Source organism: Triturus cristatus, chromosome 3_2 (genome assembly GCF_964204655.1).
Source record: "Triturus cristatus chromosome 3_2, aTriCri1.1, whole genome shotgun sequence".
NCBI classification, from domain to species: domain Eukaryota; kingdom Metazoa; phylum Chordata; class Amphibia; order Caudata; family Salamandridae; genus Triturus; species Triturus cristatus.
This window is the reverse complement of record NC_140584.1, coordinates 1,164,295,012-1,164,313,751: the sequence shown is the minus strand read 5'-3', so window position 1 is coordinate 1,164,313,751 and position 18,740 is coordinate 1,164,295,012. Positions and strand designations below refer to the sequence as shown.

Here is an 18,740-nt window from a genome sequence, read left to right as displayed (position 1 = left end):
TTATTTCCAAAATGCGTGAATTTATCTGTTGGCAGTTATCTTGCAGCACGCTTAGAGTTCACATTTATAAAGAGAAAGTATATTTTAGTGTCTCATCTGTGATTTCTCGGGTATCTGAAAGTCTGTCTTGGCCGAGTGTCTTTGTCTCCCAGGACACTGCTATGTCGAGGTACCTGCATAGTGGGTATCCTTAGCATTTCATGGATGAGAGGGAGAGTGGTCTATATTTCCTGCAAGCTTCAATAACCCCTTTGAATGAGGAATCTACCCAAGCGCTTAATTTATTTACGTTTATAAAGGGTGACCCTAGATTTAAAAGCAGAACACTTACTGTAGAACCAGAAGACTGGTTGCAATCATGGCTTTCACATTTGACAAATTCTGTGACGTGATCCATTCATTTTTGTGTGCCTTTGTTACTTCATTTGCCAAACGAGTATCCAAAGGTCTGCCCCATTATTGACCACTGGGTTGAAACTGCTTGCATATCATCTGCTCTCCTAGCTTCTCAAACTTGTGTTTGTCATGGGCGGACAGGCAAAACGCATAAATGATTCTAAATCACTAGTAATTACTGTGGGTACTTACCATTTACTCTTGCTCCCTTTTATTGGTTTATTTGGACCCACCATATGTTGTATCACACTAAGAGAGCTGTGCTGCCATTTACATACACTATCTGATTTTATGTATATCCACTCCCTGATCCTCAGTATTCAGTCACTGACTGTCTTCTGTTTGAGGAGGTGCATCTTTTGTGCGTGCGATTAAGGTTACGTGTACATGTGTGCTTTTAAGGTGTTGAAATGTTTAGTATTGTTTGGTTTGTGTAGCTGTGATTACCGATTTGGGTACACTGTTGTCTGAACTGCTCTGAGAACATGTAACCACAGGTGTGTTTTGGATGCATACCTGAGGTGAAGCTCGAACCCCTGAGGTACAGTAAGCTTGGCAGCAGATGTCTGGCTATACCAGTGCTACTTCTGTATTTTGGTTCAATGTCTCTTGTGACACAGAGGCACTAAAACAGCGGAATTAATCCACAGTAATTACCAGTGGTTCATGTTAAAGTATTTTTATCCTTTACTTACATTAGATCTTTTTTCCTGTAAAACGAAGTGCAGACCAGTGTGGCAATGAGTGACTCTTGTAACTCAAGCAGACTTCTGGGAATTCTAGGCTGATTTCTCTAATAGACCTGTCTTTTATTCCTAACCATTGACAGCCTCCGTGTTCTGTGTGAGCCTGGACCCCCAACAGAGTGCCCTGGCAGTAACAGGCGGTGAGGACGACCAGGCCTTCGTGTGGCGTGTAAGTGACGGGGAGCTCGTTTTCGAATGTTCAGGTAATTTCTTTTCCAGACATCCTGGAGGTGGCATTGCTGGTTTTCATGCAAACTTTTGAGTTTTCTTGATTTGTTGTGATATTCACGAGTGAACAAGCAGGACACTGCCATCTGAATTCCTCCTCGGTGCTTCCTCACAGAAAAAGAGATGTGGTTAGAAGATGCTTTTTTCAGTTTCTTTTCAAATGCCGGTGTTTTTTCTTTGTGGTGGATGTTGGCTGGAAGGCTGTTTCGTAGAATTTTGGCTGGAAAGCAGTATCTAACTTTCCACTTGAAGTGTCGTCTCAGAACTTAGGGTAGTATTTAGTGAGCTGGATAGTTACACAGGGCTTTATTTTGCAACAAAGTGCTTAAGTGCTTTTCTTGTTGGTGAGGCAGAAGGTGTTGATGGTGAAGACAGTGTAGAATACAAAATTTTCCAGCATTCGCGAAAATAATTTTTGATACTATTAAGGACACAGAGGCGAGTATTATGCTTCTCTATTTCTTTACTACAAACAGCAGCCAATGAAAACACAGTAAAACCGAAAAAACATGTAAGCATACTACATATCCCATGAGGCTTTGAACCACGGCTCCAATAACAACCAATGAACATAGTCCACAGTATACAAATTAACAAGGCACCATCTTAACTTCCTCTTTCTTTGCGAAACGCAGCTGTAAAGTCCAAAGTTAAATAGATAAAGAACAGACCAAACTCTCAACGGAGAGCATCTCCAACAAGGTTCCAACATCAAACTGGCATCCAAGGCGAAGACTTCCTAGTCCTACCGCAACACAGAATTAAATCTGTGTGGAATCCGCTCCAGAAAATCAGAAACAATTTTGAGCATAGAGCACAAAAAACCCTATAATGCCAGGGAGGGAATAACATACAACTTATGCATGATAAATCAACTTGACAGTGAAAATCTTACCTGTCCTAATGGGTGGGATAATCCTCGCCTCCGTGTCCTTAATAGAATCAAATATTCTTGTCGCGAATGCTGGAAAATGTTGTATTCTTATGCAGGACCGGAGGCTCAGATTATGCGGGTTCAAAGCTGACCAACAACAACAGACGAAACATGAGGTATCGGTTTGTAATAAAACACTTTAAACACTGAATCTGAAGACCTATCCGCAGCCTTTAGACTATCTTCTAGACGAGAACAAATAATAAAAGCTTTAGACGCCATAGCGCCTCTGGCAGAATGTGCACCAAACACAGCCACATCAATACCGGCTTCCGCCATAACCCATCTAACCCACCGGGCCAACGTGGTCGATGAAACGGGTTTGAAGGATTTCTGAATAGCTAAAAGCAAGGGCCCTAAAGGGTTGGCCCTGTGACTCAAAGTACGTTCCTCATACATCTTTAAACATCTCAAAACACAACGTTTTATTATGAGGAAAAGCAGGATACTCAACTGAACGTGACATCGTTTTCATCCTCCTGGAAATGACAAAGGAAACACCTTGGGGAGAAAAAATTCTGCCAGCCAAATCGAGAGCATGAACATCAGACTCTGCGACATGAAATGAGGCGCAATAACATAGTGAGTTTAGCTGGTAACTGTTTCATTACAAATCTTTGTCAGGCCATGCTTAATAATCCCAGAACCTTGGACACATCCCATAAAGTAGTATATCTGGGTTTTATAGGTCGTGACACTCTAATACCTTTCAAAAGTTTACAAACTAATGGATGAACACCAGCAGGTTTCCCATCGATATAATCATGCCCCCTGAGAGCGTGGATCTGAAATTATTTACCGTCCTATATGACAAGCCCTGACCTGCACACTCTGATAGGAAATTAAGAATATCTTTTAAACCAGATCCCACGGGATCCACCTGTCGTTCAAGGCACCAACCCACCCATCGTTTCCATGATGCAGAATATCGTTTGCGGGTGGATGGAGCCCAAGCCTGTTGTATAAAATCGGCAGCCGCCTATTAAAGGCCTTCAATGCGGTCATGTCGCCGGAGAGCTTCCAGACCATGAGAGGTAACTGGTTCAGCAGGACCAGAGGATGTGGGGAGCCCACTGGGTCCTGGAGAATCATCGGGAAAGAGGGTAACTGAAACAGAAGATCCACAGACAGCTCCAGAAGCGTTGGAAACCACGACTGTGTCTTCTACAAAGGTGTGACTAGGATCACCTGATGCCTGATCTGAGCAGCTACTCTGGGAATTAATGCAAACTGCGGAAACGCATAATTCCTATGAGGACCCCAATGATGTAAGAAGGCATCCGTGCCCATCGCCATTGGATCCGGCCTCCAGCTGTAAAACGGGGGAAGCTGGGCATTGAGGCGAGAGGCAAAGAGGTCTATCCGACACGGTCCTCAAATAGTCGTGATCTGCAAGAACACTGAAGGATGCAACCTCCAGTCGCTGAAGTGCCTGAGGAACCTAGAGTTCCAATCCGCCACCAGATTTCCCTTGCCTGGGATATATTCTGCCACTACTCTGATCTTCAGGGAGAGGCGGAAGTGCCAAAACTCCCTCGCAATGTTGGCAAGGAAGCAAGACCTCGTTCCACCCAGGTGATTTATATATCGCACTGCTAACACATTGTCCATCCTAAGAAGGATGCAACAATTGCGCTTCTGAGGTGAGATCGATCTTATGGCAAATGAGCCGGCTAACAACTCTAGACAATTTATGTGTAGTTGTAACTCTTCCGCCAGTGGCGAACTCTCCACATCTTGCACCCCAGCGACTGGCGTCCGTTTCTATGATAAGATCAGGAGAAGCTCTGAAAATGGCCTTGCCATTCCATGCTTCCATGTGTTCTAGCCACCATTGAAGCTCGTCTTGAACGTCTGGTGATAGTGCAATGAGATGATCGTAAGAGAACCGCTTCTGTAGATAATGAATCTTTAGGCATTTCAATGCTCTGTAGTGCAGAGGACCCAGAAAAATGGCCTGAATTGACGGTGCCAGAGGACCCACAATCCTTGCTAGGGATCATAAGGAAAAGGAAAAGTGTCGAGCGAATTTCCCTCTTGATTGATTTTATTTTGTAAGGCGGAAGAAGCAATTGTGCCGACACGGTTTATCTGAAAGCCCAGAAAGGCCACCAGTTGCGACAGGGCTATCATAGACTTCTTTAGATTTACAACAAAGTTGAGGTCTTCTAGGAGAGACATCGTCCATTTTAAATGTGAGAAGGAGCACAGGATCTTGCGCTAAAAGGAGCATGTAATCTAGATACATGATCATGCGAACTCCCATTTCTCTGAGCGATTGATCACATGCTTCATGAGTTTGGTGAAGACCCAAGGGGCTGAGGATAGACAGAAGGGAAGAGACAGATACCGGAACCATTGCCCCTTCCTTTGGAATTGGAGGAATTTCTGATGGGAGGGGCAAATGGGAACCGTGAGATAAGCATCTTTTAAGTCCAACCGGACCATCCAATCGTTTTCTAACAGGTCTCTCAACGGGTGAATCCCTTCCATTTTGAAATGTCGGTAGACCACAAAGGGATTGTATTCTCTGAGGTTCAACACTAACCTCTGACCTCCCCCTTTCTTTTCTACCAAGAAGACGTTGCTGCAAACCCCTTCCGCCACGAAGGGCCCCGCAGCAATGACCTGCTTGGTCAAAAGTTCCTGAAGCTCTGAGTCTATAAAAGTTTGCTCTCATAGGGAAAAACGGTGAGTGGGAGGAGGGGTGGCCTGAGCCGGCACATCGACCAACTCTATCTGATAGCCTTGCACTGTGTGTATAACCCACGCATCTTACGTGAGCTTGTGCCAATTGATCAGAAACTGCAACAATCTGTCTCCCAGTGGAATTGCAGGAAAAGACGGGAGAATTACCTGAGGCTTGGGCATCGTTATTTCTGAAGCCCCTGTTGATTCTCCGATTGTATCTGCTTCTGAAACCATGGGATATGGAGGGATAAAATCCGGCTTGGTCCGGCTCCTGTGTAACCTCTATGCCTGGGGGCGTAGCCACGTCGAGGACCCTGTGGGGTGAAGCGGCCGGCCTAGCGTCCTCTGCCACGACCGGCCCTGCCAGAGAGGGGATGCAGCACCCTTTTTAGGGAAGACTGTGATTTCTCTAGTGAAATAAATGTATTCACAAACTTGGCAATGTCCTTTACAAATCGGTCACCAAATAATTGCCCTTCAGCTAAAGGGCCCAGTTCCGCTGCAGCTAGCTCCACCAATTGTGGGTTGATTCGAAGGAGGACTGATTTCCGGTGACAAAGCGCAATTAGCATTGTCTAAAAGACAGCTTGCATGCTGCGTCCACCCTGCCAGGACCTCTGGGTGAATCGCACCTCCGGTCTCTTGCGCATCCAGCGCTAACTCCAAAATCTTTGTCAAAGGGCCGGACACAACTAGGAGCTTATCTTGGCATGCCTTAAAGGCTCGATCAATGCCCTTCTTAGGATCTTTTTTGTATTTTTTTGAGGAAAGTTTGCATTGAAGAGTCCATTTCGGGTGAAGCGGTCTTATTGGCGAGATCGGGGCGAGGGCATTCTGAACGGAGCTGGGCTTGAACCTCCTTGTCAAAACTCTTACGCATATTATTCTGCATATAATCCGCCACCGCTGGGGCGGGAGCCCAATAAGAGGAGCGGGTGTGAACAATGGCAGAGGAATCAAAAGTGATGGGGGAAGGTTGGACGGAGGATTGAGAATGCTTGCGCTTCTTGGCGCGTTTGCGTGGGCATGACTCCTGGGAAGGATCTGTATCGGTGTTCGTGTCTCTAAGAGAAATGAGCACAGAGGGGCGAAGGGTCAGGTGCCGGCAGGCCTGGGTGAGTCTCTACATGAATATCTTGAGCCTTCTTGAGTTTAGAATACATCTAGACATTGGGCCAAGGGAGGCCAGGTGGCTCGGAGGGAGGAAGGGGGGGTGGGGGGGGAAGAGGTAGGGTTCCCTGAGGGGGGAAGGGAGGGAGGACCCATTAATTTGTCAAGGGGTTGCGAGATAGGTAATAAGGCTGAGGAGAGAACCTTATCCAATTTCTTATCTAGAGATTTGTCAATTAGGGTCTCTAAAGAATCATCATAATAATAGTCTTTGTCCTCGCCAGGACCATAGGCAGCCAATTCCTCCTCGAGGACCCCGGAGTCCGACATTATGCAGAGCATATATAGAATATATTCAGTTCACAAAAATCTCCAGAGAGAAAGTCAATTATTATCCAACCCTAATTCTCACTGAGAAAGGGTGTCAGTCGGGAGCAAGTACTGGCGCAGAGCGGGCAACAAGGTACCAAAAATCCTACCCTTAGGACTAATGGAGGGTCAAAACCCTGCCTACCTATCGGGTGCAGGGTTGCCAAACAATATTGAAAGTTCACTAGGCTGAAAAACCTCAATAATGTCCCAATGGAGCAATAGAGAAAAGAACCAACTGTTGCAATAAAGGCCTGGTACCGGCGAACTTCTGCGTGCGGCCACACCCTCTATTATTCAAGGCTTCTCCCAGCGTGGTCAATGGGATGCCTGTGAATGCGAGCGAGGTCGCGTGCAGGCTCCCGAGACGTACGCGCCAGACCGGACGGGCTCGCGAAGCACGCCTCGCTCCCAGTGAGGGGGGTGGGGTGGGGGGCAGTCCCCGACCGGCACGTCTAGCGCGAGAGACACGGACTCATGCTCGGAATGTCGCGGTCCAAAAACTTGAAAAACTGGGCATGAACAAAATGTAAAATTGAAAAAAAAAAACTACGTTTAACACCGTATAAGCCTACGGGCAAACAGCTCAAAGCACACTGTACGCGCCCGAACACACCAGGGAGACGCGTGAGCAACAGGGTTGCATGATCACAAAACCTGAATTAACATCAAACCACAGTATCAATAACCACAAATGAATAATCAGTGCAGCGTAATTGCACAAAGCAGAAGTACGAAAATTTGCATAAATTAACAAAGCACTTCTCTTGACTGCGGAGCAGCAAAGAAAGATGGTGCCTTGTTAATTTGTATACTGTGGACTATGTTCATTGCTTGTTATTGGAGGCGTGTTTCAAAGCCTCATGAGATATGTAGTATGCTTACATGTTTTTTCTGTTTTACTGTGTTTTCATTGGCTGCTGTTTGGAGTAGTAGAGAAATAGAGAAGCTTAATCTGAGCCTCCGATAATGCCAGAGTCTGTAGGGTGATGATCAGAGTGAAGCGAGTTTTCCCGATACTATTCTAGATACAGTTTTCAGGATTACTTAGAAGACACCCTTATCGTCGCTTTTTGCTAATAACTTGTGATATGTGAGGAGTAGAACACAGCGCACAAATTAGTTTTGATTTAATATTATTTTGTTACATGAATAACTTCAAGCATATAATGTTTTTTTAAGACCGTTCTCTTGATTAATAAAATCCTTCATTTAAAATATTTGTAAACACACACAGTATGTTTATTCAGACCATGGAAGCTAGATGCATGTCAAAGTGGTGTACCGTTTATACCTGGTGCTTTGTGTTTTGAGTATATTGTGTCTCTAGATTCTAGAAGTGAAGGGTGGGGGTAGCAAAGGCACCAAATAAATATTTTAATAAACATTAGGTAGATGCCAATAAATACAAGACTTTAGTATCATATATAATGGCAGGGTACTTTAGAAAAAATAAATGATGCTTGCGTGTATCTTTTCGGATGTCTATGATTAAAAATAGTTACTTCCTTTGTGCAAACTTGCTTTTGATCAGCACGATACACCCACTAACCCTACTCTAATTTGTTTGCCCAGCAGTTTCTGAATGGCTATCCTTATGTTAGTTTTTTCTGTTCAGTAATTTGAATCTTGACTGCCTCCTCTAGTGGTGTGTCTGAGACGTGCATCAAACTCTAACTCCAAATTTAAATTTAGAACAGGCAAACTGAGGCTTGAATAGGATTCAAATCACCCTTTTCCTCCCCCTCTTCCCATTGTTCTCGAGTTGTGTTCTATATCCTGAACATGTAGTAGAAGTATCAATGTGTGGGATTATGCACACCACAGTAAATAAGGTATGTTCCACTTAATATTGTCCACTGGTCAAATTACCAGCAGTTAAATAACAAAAACTAAAAACCTGACATTCCTTAGTTGCTGTTGAATCATCCTTAGAAGGCTGCACAGGAGACTGACCCAACAGTAGGGTTGCTAGCCTTCTTAATCAACACCACTGTTGGCTGTGTGTGTGTCTCTTTGATGGCTGTTGGATGTTCTGCTTCTGCTGTAGAAGCTGTATCCACTTATTGGAATTGGAATGGCTTTAGGCAGGGAAAAAGTACCCTCGTAGTGAGAAAATTAGTCTGTTGCCTTAAATGTCCATCTGAAATGTCTGTAGAGGCATTGTAATTCCATCATTATTGCTAGTGTTCAATTTATTTATCCACACATCATATGAACCCCTGATATATATATATATAATATGCTACTTAACAGTATGCATCTGTTCTTGGCATGTAGAGCTGCAGATCTACACACTGTGCATAGATCGCCATCTGTTGTTGGGCCCGGATGTTTGCACTTGCTTTTGTCTTGGAAAGTCTTTGGAAGTCACGAGGTATGTGACTCCTCCTTTGGATCATAGTGCGCATGGGCATCGGCTCCATCCTCAGATTGTTTTTCGCCAGCAGGGAAATGATGGAGCTAAGTAAGAAACAGGAAAGATGTCCATGTGTGGTGTATCTAAGTAAGATAATACTGGAACAGATAAAGGAAGCCGGGGAGGCGAGTGGGCGTGTGTAGATCTGCAGCTCTACATGCCAAGAACAGATGCATACTGGTAAGTAGCATATTCCGTTCGAGGCATATGAGCTGCAGATTACACACTGTGCATAGATTGCAAAGCAGTATCCACTCCTAGCGGCGACCACCAGTATCTGTTGCAGTAGTTTGAAATAGTGTTTTGAGTACAGCCTGGCCCACACTAGCCTGTTTAGTTTGCACATCAACACAATAGTGTTTTGTGAATGTATGCGGTGTAGACCATGTAGCTGCTCTGCAGATATCATCTAAAGGAATGTTTCCTAAAAATGCCATTGAAGCCCCTATGTTTCGTGTAGTGTGGGCTTTAGGAGGAACAGATAATGTACGTTTTGCTTTATGATAACAAATCTGTATACATTTGACAATCCACCTAGCTATCCCAGATTTTGATATGGGGTTGCCTTTGAGTGGTGGTGAGAAAGACACGAATAGTTGTTTGATCTTACAAAAGGGTTTTGGTCTCTCTATGTAGTATAGTAGTGCTCTTTTGACATCTAAGGTGTGAAGAGCTCTTTCTGCGACTGTTTGTGGCTGCGAGAAGAATACAGGCAGCTCTACAGATTGAGGTGGAAGGGGGAAATGACATTAGGGAGGAATTTAGGATTAGTTCGGAGAACAACTTTATTAAGATGCATCTGGAGAAAGGGTTCTTGAATGGTCAGTGCTTGTAGTTCACTAACTCTTCGTAGAGAAGTAATGGCTACGAGGAAAGTAGTTTTCCATGTTAAGAATTGTAGCTCCCATTTATGTAGAGGTTCAAATGGAGGCCCCATTAGTCTTGTGAGAACGATGTTTAAATTCCACACAGGGGAAGGTGGTACTCTGGGGGGGAATTATTCTCTGGAGTCCTTCCATAAAGGCCTTTATGGCAGGTACTCTGAAAAGTGAGAGCTGCTGTCTATTTTGTAGATATGCTGCTATGGCAGCAAGATGCAATCTGATAGAGGTATAGGCTAGGTTGCATCGTTGGAGATGTAGTAAGTAGCCTATGATGTGTTGGATAGACACATCTAGGGGATTAGTGTCGTTGTTATGGCAGTATACTACGAATCTCTTCCACTTGACTGCATAGCATGCGCTAGTGGTAGGCCGTCTAGCTTCTTTGACGTTCATACAATCAGGAGGTAGGTTAAGGTAACCAAATTCTAGGATTTCAGGAGCCAGATTGCTAGGTTGAGCTGAGCTGGGTCTGGGTGTTGGATCTCTCCATGGTTCTGGGTTAAGAGGCGTGGAGAGAGGTGTAGTTTTTGGTGCGGAACTACTGAGAGTTCCAGCAGTGTGGTATACCATGGCTGTCTGGCCCAAGTTGGAGCAACTAGGATGAGCGTTAATGAGTGTTGCTGTAGTTTGCGCACCACTAGCAGAATGAGTGGGAGAGGCGGAAAAGCGTACGCAAATCTGCCTGACCAGTTCATCCATATCGCATTGCCTTTGGGCAATGGGTGAGGATACCTGGCGGCGAAGTTTGGGTATTTGGCGTTTTCTTGGGTGGCGAAGAGGTCTATCTGTGGTTGCCCCCAAATCTGAAAAAACGGTTGAAGAACTTGTGGATGAAGTTCCCACTCGTGGATTTGTTCTGTTTGACGGCTCAAGAGATCGGCTATTGTGTTTTGGACTCCTTTGACATGTTGGGCTAGGAGAAAAATCTTCTGAAATATAGCCCACCTCCATATGCTCTGTGCAAGCTGAGAGAGCTGCAGAGTGTATCCCGCCTTGTTTTTGGATATAATACATGGCTGTCGTGTTGTCGATGCGGACTAAGACAGTCTTGCCTGATATTTGTTTTTTAAATGCTTTTAAGGCTAGGAATATGGCTAGTAACTCCAAGTGGTTGATGTGGAGTAACTTTTGTTAAGGTGTCCACCTGCCTTGCATGGTGTGATGTAGTAGGTGAGCTCCTCAGCCGGAGAGGGATGCGTCCGCTGTCATGACTATTTGAGGAACTGGCTCTAGGAACGGTCGCCCTTTGGAAAGGTTCTTGGTGTTCCACCACTGCAGAGAGCGATGGGTACGACCGTCTACCAACACCAGATCTGTTAGCTGACCTTGAGCCTGGTTCCATTGGCGTGCTAAGCACTCTTGGAGAGGACGCATCTGGAGTCTTGCATGAGGCACTATGAATATGCAAGAGGCCATCATCCCTATGAGTTGCATGAACACTCGAGCTGGAAGAGAGTGTTGTGGTTGGAATCTGGTGAGAAGAGCTTGGATGCTCGCTATCCTGGTGGGACTGGGATAGGCGAGCGCTCTTGAGGTGTCTATTGTGGCACCGAGGTATTTGTGCGTGTGGGACGGTTGCAGCTGGGACTTGGCATGATTTGTGAACCCCAGGTTGTGAAGTTGTTGAGTAGTGGCATGAGTGTATTGTACACACTGATTGTACGATTTGGCTTTTATACGCCAGTCGTCTAGATATGGGAAAACATGTATGTGTTGTCGTTTTATATGTGCTGCCACTACTGCCAGGCACTTGGTGCACACTCTTGGTGCTGTGGTGACTCCAAACGGAAGTACCTTGAATTGATAGTGCTGACCGTCCACTACGAATCCTGAGATATTTTCTGTGAGCGCTGTGAATGGGAATGTGGAAATAGGCGTCCTTGAGGTCTAGAGTAGGAAGGAAGTCGCCCTGGGAAAGCAGAGGGAGGACCTGCTGAAGTGTGACCATGTGGAAGAGGTCTGAATGTATGTATAGGTTTAGGGGTCTGAGGTCCTTTTTTGGTATGAGAAAATAGAGGGAGTAGACTCCCTTGTTTTGTTGGTGCAGGGGAACTGGTTCTATTGCACTTTTTTGTAGGAGGGAGATTACCTCCTGCTTTAACAGTAACAGATGTTCTTGTGACATTGGACGGTGTTTGGGTGGTATGTTTGGGGGGGTAGCTGTTAGTTCGAGACAGTAGCCTGATTGAATGATTTTGTGGACCCACCTGTCTGAAGTGATGTTTATCCAGGCAGGGAGAAATTGGTGGAGTCTTCCCCGACTGGAGTGGAATAGTCGGGGGAAGTGGAGGGAAGTCATGGGGTAGGTGTGGAGGCAGAGCGGGAGTTGTTGTATTTGCCTATGCCTTTGCTGTTATTCCCCCTGTAACCACCCCTTTGATAACCTCTAGTAAAGGTGGATTGTGCGGGAGCTTTGTAAGAGGTGGAGGGGCTATCAGAGGAGTAGCCTCGATGGGTGCTTCTAAAGGATGAGCGACGAAAGGACCGTCTCGGAGCTTGCGATTGCAAGGCTCGCATAGATCTGGCGGTGTCTGTATCCTTTTTCATTTTTTCGAGGGATACGTCTACATTGGGTCCAAATAGGTGTTGCTTATCAAAAGGCTGATTGAGTATAGAACTCTGTATTTCGGGTATAAAACCTGATATACGTAACCAGGCATGCCTGCGCAAAAGGACACTGGTGTTGATTGCCCTTGAGGCGGTATCTGCTGCATCTAGGGCACAGCGAATGGAGGTGTTAGTGATGGTCTTACCCTCTTGGATTAGTTCACTGGCCCTGTTTTTATATTTGTCAGGGAGGTGCTGCATTATGGACTCAAGTTCGTCATAATGTGCCCTGTCATACCTGGCTAGGAGCGCTTGGGTGTTAGCAATGTGCCAAATATTTGCTGCCTGTGACGCTGTGCGTTTGCCAGAGGTGTCTAGGAGTTTTGATTCCTTGTCTGGTGGTGGTGCGTCACCTGACGTTTGGGAATTCGCCCTCTTCCTTGCATTAGAGACTACTAGGGAGTCTAGTGGTGCGGGGCCCTTAATGTATACTGGGTCAGTAGGGGCAGCTTTATATTTCTTCTCTAATCTTGGGTTGGTGACCCGAGCCCTGACAGAGTCTTTAAAGATCTCCGGTGCATGCTTAAAGACCCCTTTTAAGCAGGGGTATGGTTGAGGTGGACCATTGTGTGGTATCAAACGTATCCATAATAAAATCCTCCTCTACTGGGTCTGTATGCATCATCATCATCTATTGGGCTAGGTTATGGTGTGGGAGAGTGGTGTGGTGGGGGAGGAGGAGGAGGAAGAGGAGAAGGAATCCGTAATGGAGAGGTAGCAAAGTCTCCCTTCTTTGGTGGCAGAGCAGGCATGTCTAGTGGTCTTTTCTTGATGCTGAGCATTAAATGACCAGTCTTAGGATCTTTTATTAGAGTCTTTTGGGTAGGATCTGGTCGAAACAGTTAATCTGTGGGAGACCGATCCTTCGAAGCCGAGGGCTTCTGTGCCGTAAGTTTTTTGGGAGTCGACTCTGCAGCGGTTCTAGGCTTGGAACCGTGTAGTTTTGAAGTGTCTTTATCAGTTGGAACCGGTTGCTGTTTTTTCGGTTCCAAGGTCTTCGGCTTGGAAGTATCGGGGCCTTTCGGCAGGCGTTTTTTAGTCGGCTCCGAGGGTGTTGTCGGTGCAGAGGAACTGGTGCTAGCCTTCGACGCCGAGTGCTTCGATGTGGGAGCAGCGGTCGGCATGGATGAGGTCGATGACGCCTTTTTCTTTGGTGCCGGATGTTGCTTTTCGGTACCGAGTGTAGGCTGACTCGAGCCCGAGTCGCTCAAAGACTTACCAGGCTTCTTTACTGGGCCCGAAGGCGGGGCATGGGAAGCAGTGTCTCGGCATGCACCTGGGCCCGAAGGTGGAGGTGGTACCAAAGCGTTTTTTGACGGTGTCGAGAGGGTGGGTGGGTCAGGGTCGACGTCTATACTCACCGCCCTTTGAGCTGGAGTGATGTCTTCGACGTCGGAATCATCTGCTTCGGAGGCGCTGATGATGGCTTCCTTGACTGGACCCTGCTCCGGAACATCGACGCCCTCTTGAAAGATGTCGTCGGGGATTGAAGATGACGAGCGCGCCATTGTTCTTCGAGCTCGTCGATCCCGGATGGTCTTTTTGGAGCGGAAAGAGGCACAAGCTGGCAGTCTCTGGCCTGGTGCTCCGGTGAGAGGCAGAGGTTGCACACCTCATGTAGGTCGGTGTGGGGAAACTTCGACCCACATCAAGGACACTTTTTAAATGGCGTCCTTTCCACGAGCCGGAGATGAGGCCCGGGTAGGCCCGAAGGCCTTTGTCGACGACCGGAATCAAAGACTTCGAAGTTGAAGGGTCACGTGTTGCTGGAAACGCAATCGAAAACAATACTGTCGAGATGGGGAGGATTGCATGTCGAAAGAGAAAACCGTTAACGGTTCCAAACTGGAACGCGAGAACACATCCGAGCCCGATGGCGGGAAAAAACAATCTGAGGATGGAGCCGATGCCCATGCACACTATGATCTAAAGGAGAAGTCACATACCTCGTGACTTCCAAAGACTTTCCAAGACAAAAACCAGTGCAAACATCCGGGCCCAACACCAGATGGCGATCTGTGCACAGCTCGTATGCCTCAAACAAAAAAAATATATCTATCTATCTATCTATCTATCTATCTATCTATCTATCTATCTATCTATCTATCTATCTATCTATCTATCTATCTATCTATCTATCTATCTATCTATCTATCTATCTATCTATCTATCTATCTATCTATCTATCTATCTATCTATCTATCTATCTATCTATCTATCTATCTATCTATCTATCTATCTATCTATCTATCTATCTATCTATCTATCTATCTATCTATCTATCTATCTATCTATCTATCTATCTATCTATCTATCTATCTATCTATCTATCTATCTATCTATCTATCTATCTATCTATCTATCTATCTATCTATCTATCTATCTATCTATCTATCTATCTATCTATCTATCTATCTATCTATCTATCTATCTATCTATCTATCTATCTATCTATCTATCTATCTATCTATCTATCTATCTATCTATCTATCTATCTATCTATCTATCTATCTATCTATCTATCTATCTATCTATCTATCTATCTATCTATCTATCTATCTATTCAATCTATCTATCTATTCAATCTATCCAATCTATTCAATCTATCCAATCTATTCAATCTATTCAATCTATTCAATCTATTCAATCTATTCTATTCTATTCAATCTATCCAATCTATTCAATCTATCCAATCTATTCAATCTATTCAATCTATTCAATCTATTCAATCTATCTATTCTATTCAATCTATTCAATCTATTCAATCTATTCTATTCAATTCAATCTATTCAATCTATTCAATCTATCTATTCTATTCAATCTATTCAATCTATTCAATCTATCTATTCTATTCAATCTATTCAATCTATTCAATCTATCTATTCTATTCAATCTATTCAATCTATTCAATCTATCTATTCTATTCAATCTATTCAATCTATTCAATCTATCATCTATCTATCTCCCACGTTGCGGGAGCGCACTCGGAACAGCTAATGCTATGTAGATGCTGCCAGTTCAGGAGATACAGCCTGACGCGTTTCGAGTGAAATCTCTTTTTCAAAGGCTTGTTAGTCTGCTTGTCACAACATTATAGGCCACACCTTTAAGTACATTCAGCTGCCTTCTGATAGGCTGTTGCTCATGTGAGCTTTTTCTGGCTTTTCCCACAGAATTGTGGTCCTTGTAGTGTGGCATGCTTTAACCAAGATGGGTGTTGGAAGTGCAGAGTCACTAATGTTCGCCCTGGATGGGCCTCGTGGACCGGTGCATCAGAGTTTCAGCGCTGGTCTCCTCGAAGACTAACAAGCCTTTGAAAAAGAGATTTCACTCGAAACGCGTCAGGCTGTATCTCCTGAACTGGCAGCATCTACATAGCATTAGCTATTCCCCGAGTGCGCTCCTGCCACATGGGAAACATTGGAGCTTTGATTGATATTGTTTTGGTGCACGGGTCTCTATTTTTGTGAGTTATATTTTCTGTGCCTGCTTGTAAAATGTTATCCTTAATAATAGTATAGATTATGTGTAGCACATATCCTGTCATCGTCTTATCTGCTGTTGTGTCTTTTTGCCTATTGTTTTCTGGCTCCAGGTCACAAAGACTCGGTGACCTGTGCAGTCTTCAGCCATGATTCCACCTTGGTGGCTACTGGGGACATGAGTGGCCTTCTCAAGGTGTGGAGCGTGGAAACTAAGCAGGAAGTGTGGTCATTTGAAGTTGGGGACTTGGAGGTAAGAACGTGCTTCCAGAGAAGTTTGAGTGTATTAGTCTGTTGGGAAAGCAGTTCTCTCCCTTGACTGTGGTTTCTACAGAATGATTATTCCATATCTCTTTTGAAAAGAGAAGAAAGGCCTTTTATATCTGCCCAGCACATATGGTCTCCCCATAAACTTCTTTGTTTCCTGTATTTCATTAGGAAACCACAAAGTGATCTGGTTACATCATTGCATAAGCAATGAGATTAGGATTAGGGATTAGCGGTATCACTTTGGTCTCCCTAGCAGATGTTTGATATGCGTGTTCCCTTTTGTTACTTCCCTCTCTGCTCTTGAATTATCTCTTGACTAGATGACCTCTTTTCCCCCGAATAGCCCTCTTTCCACGTCATATCCCCCTCTCTGATTCTTATTTACAGTAGAAAGATTATAATTCTTGTTAATGTGATCTGATAAACTAGTTGTTAGTTGAGCTCCTGCTGTAGACATTCTGGTCACAGGTTTGTGTCCGATTCAGGCTTTCATTTGTCTCAGGCCAATCAAATAACCTGCATTATCGAAGCAGCACCCTACATTTCAGTATGTCATGCTGGTACATGATTCACATTATTACATAGCGGTCCCTTGTGAAGAGTAGATGAATTGTGGCGCCCTCTGGTTAACCCCATCGACCGCAGTGACGTTTCCATCTTTTCAGCTTGTTCAGTTCCTCCCCTTCAGGAATGACAGGGTAGTGAGGGTTCCATTTGCAAGGGGTATGTGGCACTGCTGGTTACACATTATGCTTATCTGGGATATCAATTCTAAGTATCCGCATCTGGTCTTTATTTCTTCTTTGCTTTTATTGTGTTCTAAGAACAGTTCTCATAATCTTGGTGTGATATCGCATTTCTGCTCAGTACCGTTCAGGTCTACTGCATGTATGTTCTGATATATTCTATGGATCTGTAAGTGCACAATATTAAGCTAAATTAACAATTCTGACTGCCCATTGCACCTGGTCTGGTGTGTTTTTCAATGGTTGCCACTGATGCGGCCGTGGCATCACAGCCCGCTTTGTTTTTTGCCTGGTAATGTCATTGGGTGTTTGCCTCCATACACGTTTTCGGATATTGCCCTGCTCTTCACGAGGGCTGTGTTCCCAGTTATTTCAATGATGTTTCTGTGCATGAGACCTATGTGCCGTTTGTGGAGCATGTCTTGTGTTCAATGAGTGTCCCTGCTGTGGGTGAGTTCAGTTTCCTCTTCTAAGTCTTCTATCTGTGTTCTCAGTGGATGGAGTGGCACCCTTGTGCCCATGTCTTGCTGGCTGGCACAGCTGATGGCGGTACCTGGATGTGGAAGATTCCCAGTGGAGAATGCAAAACCCTGCAGGGACCCGGCTGCCCGGCTACCTGTGGCCAAATCCTACCAGATGGTAAGACGAAATGAACAGGGCAGGTATTTTTGTTTTGACGCTGTCAGATGAGGGGTTAATGCACCTTCCTTAGACATCTGTGTGATGATGATGTTGGTTCAAAATTCCAGCCATAATGCTGTGTGCCATTCAACTAGAGAATAGTTTGTCTATCTTCATACTAGTCGATGAGTCTTATTCAGCAAACAAACTGCCATTTATACAGGCAACCATGCCATTCCTTCACCACCATTAAATTTACTTAAAACACACCATTCCTATTCTGGATTGATGCCTTCTTGTTGGATATTGGCCATCTACAACCCTATCACAGTTTAAGTACCAGCTCAGACAAGTCACCTGCGAGTATCGCATCCTCTAACTTGTACCCACTGATCTTTATCATAAACATAGTACTGATGCAGTCAATGTTTATAAACTGATTTCTTGTGCAACAAATATGTAGACTACATGAAGTTATGCCAACAGACACCAGTACACCCAGACCTCTTCTGGCCCTTTTATAAACCATTGACCAGTGGATTCGTGCCAGCCGCTTGAAACGCACACTCATCAAAATAGAGGTAGTTGACTCTTTGCCTGCCCTCTGTTTGCGCTCAGCGTATGGCTTCCATCCATTGGACTTTAACAGTATTTGAAAATCTCAGAATGATCCTGGGAAACAGACTTTGAATATACACACAGGTATCTACCTTGGGCAGAACCTGTATTCGCTCCAAAGGCCTTTGAAAATAATCTGTCCCTATTTGTTCTTACAATCTATTCTGTCTCCTAAAGAATTCAGAATTCCGTTGCACAACTAAAAGCCTTTCTTCCAAAAATCATTTGGTAGCATTGCCAAAGTAAAGTCAGTTGCATCCAGGACAAGTGGAGCCAGAGAATATTCGAGGTTCAGCTACTACCCATGCAGTGTGCTGAATGGGAAGGCAGAAATTAAAAAGGGACATGTAGAATTATCCAGCCGCTGAGGAGTAAAGTCTCACAGTAGAGTTGGCACCACTAATTGAGGAGTGTTGATTTCTGCTGAGTCTAAACACACAGTAGAAAGAAGGAGGCAAGAGGGCTTTTGGGGATACTTCCATTTTGGAAGCCCGATCATTAATTTTACTAAGGATTATGTGCTAGACATTTACAAGCTGCGCTTCATTAACGTAAGTGAAACGCTAACTTACCTTTTTTAGCCCAGCGGATCTGTAATCCATTTTATTGCTGAGTCTGA

General features: G+C 44.7%; 1 protein-coding gene across 1 annotated transcript in view; it reads left to right on the top strand.

Moving 5' to 3' along the window:
• Nucleotides 1-18,740, top strand: part of AAMP (angio associated migratory cell protein) — a 158,082-nt gene that overhangs the window by 44,603 nt on the left and 94,739 nt on the right. The window contains exons 3-5 of the mRNA XM_085650021.1: nt 1,226-1,345; nt 15,980-16,119; nt 17,377-17,521. Coding sequence (XP_085506147.1) covers nt 1,226-1,345; nt 15,980-16,119; nt 17,377-17,521 — 405 coding nt within the window. The remainder of the gene's footprint in view (nt 1-1,225; nt 1,346-15,979; nt 16,120-17,376; nt 17,522-18,740) is intronic.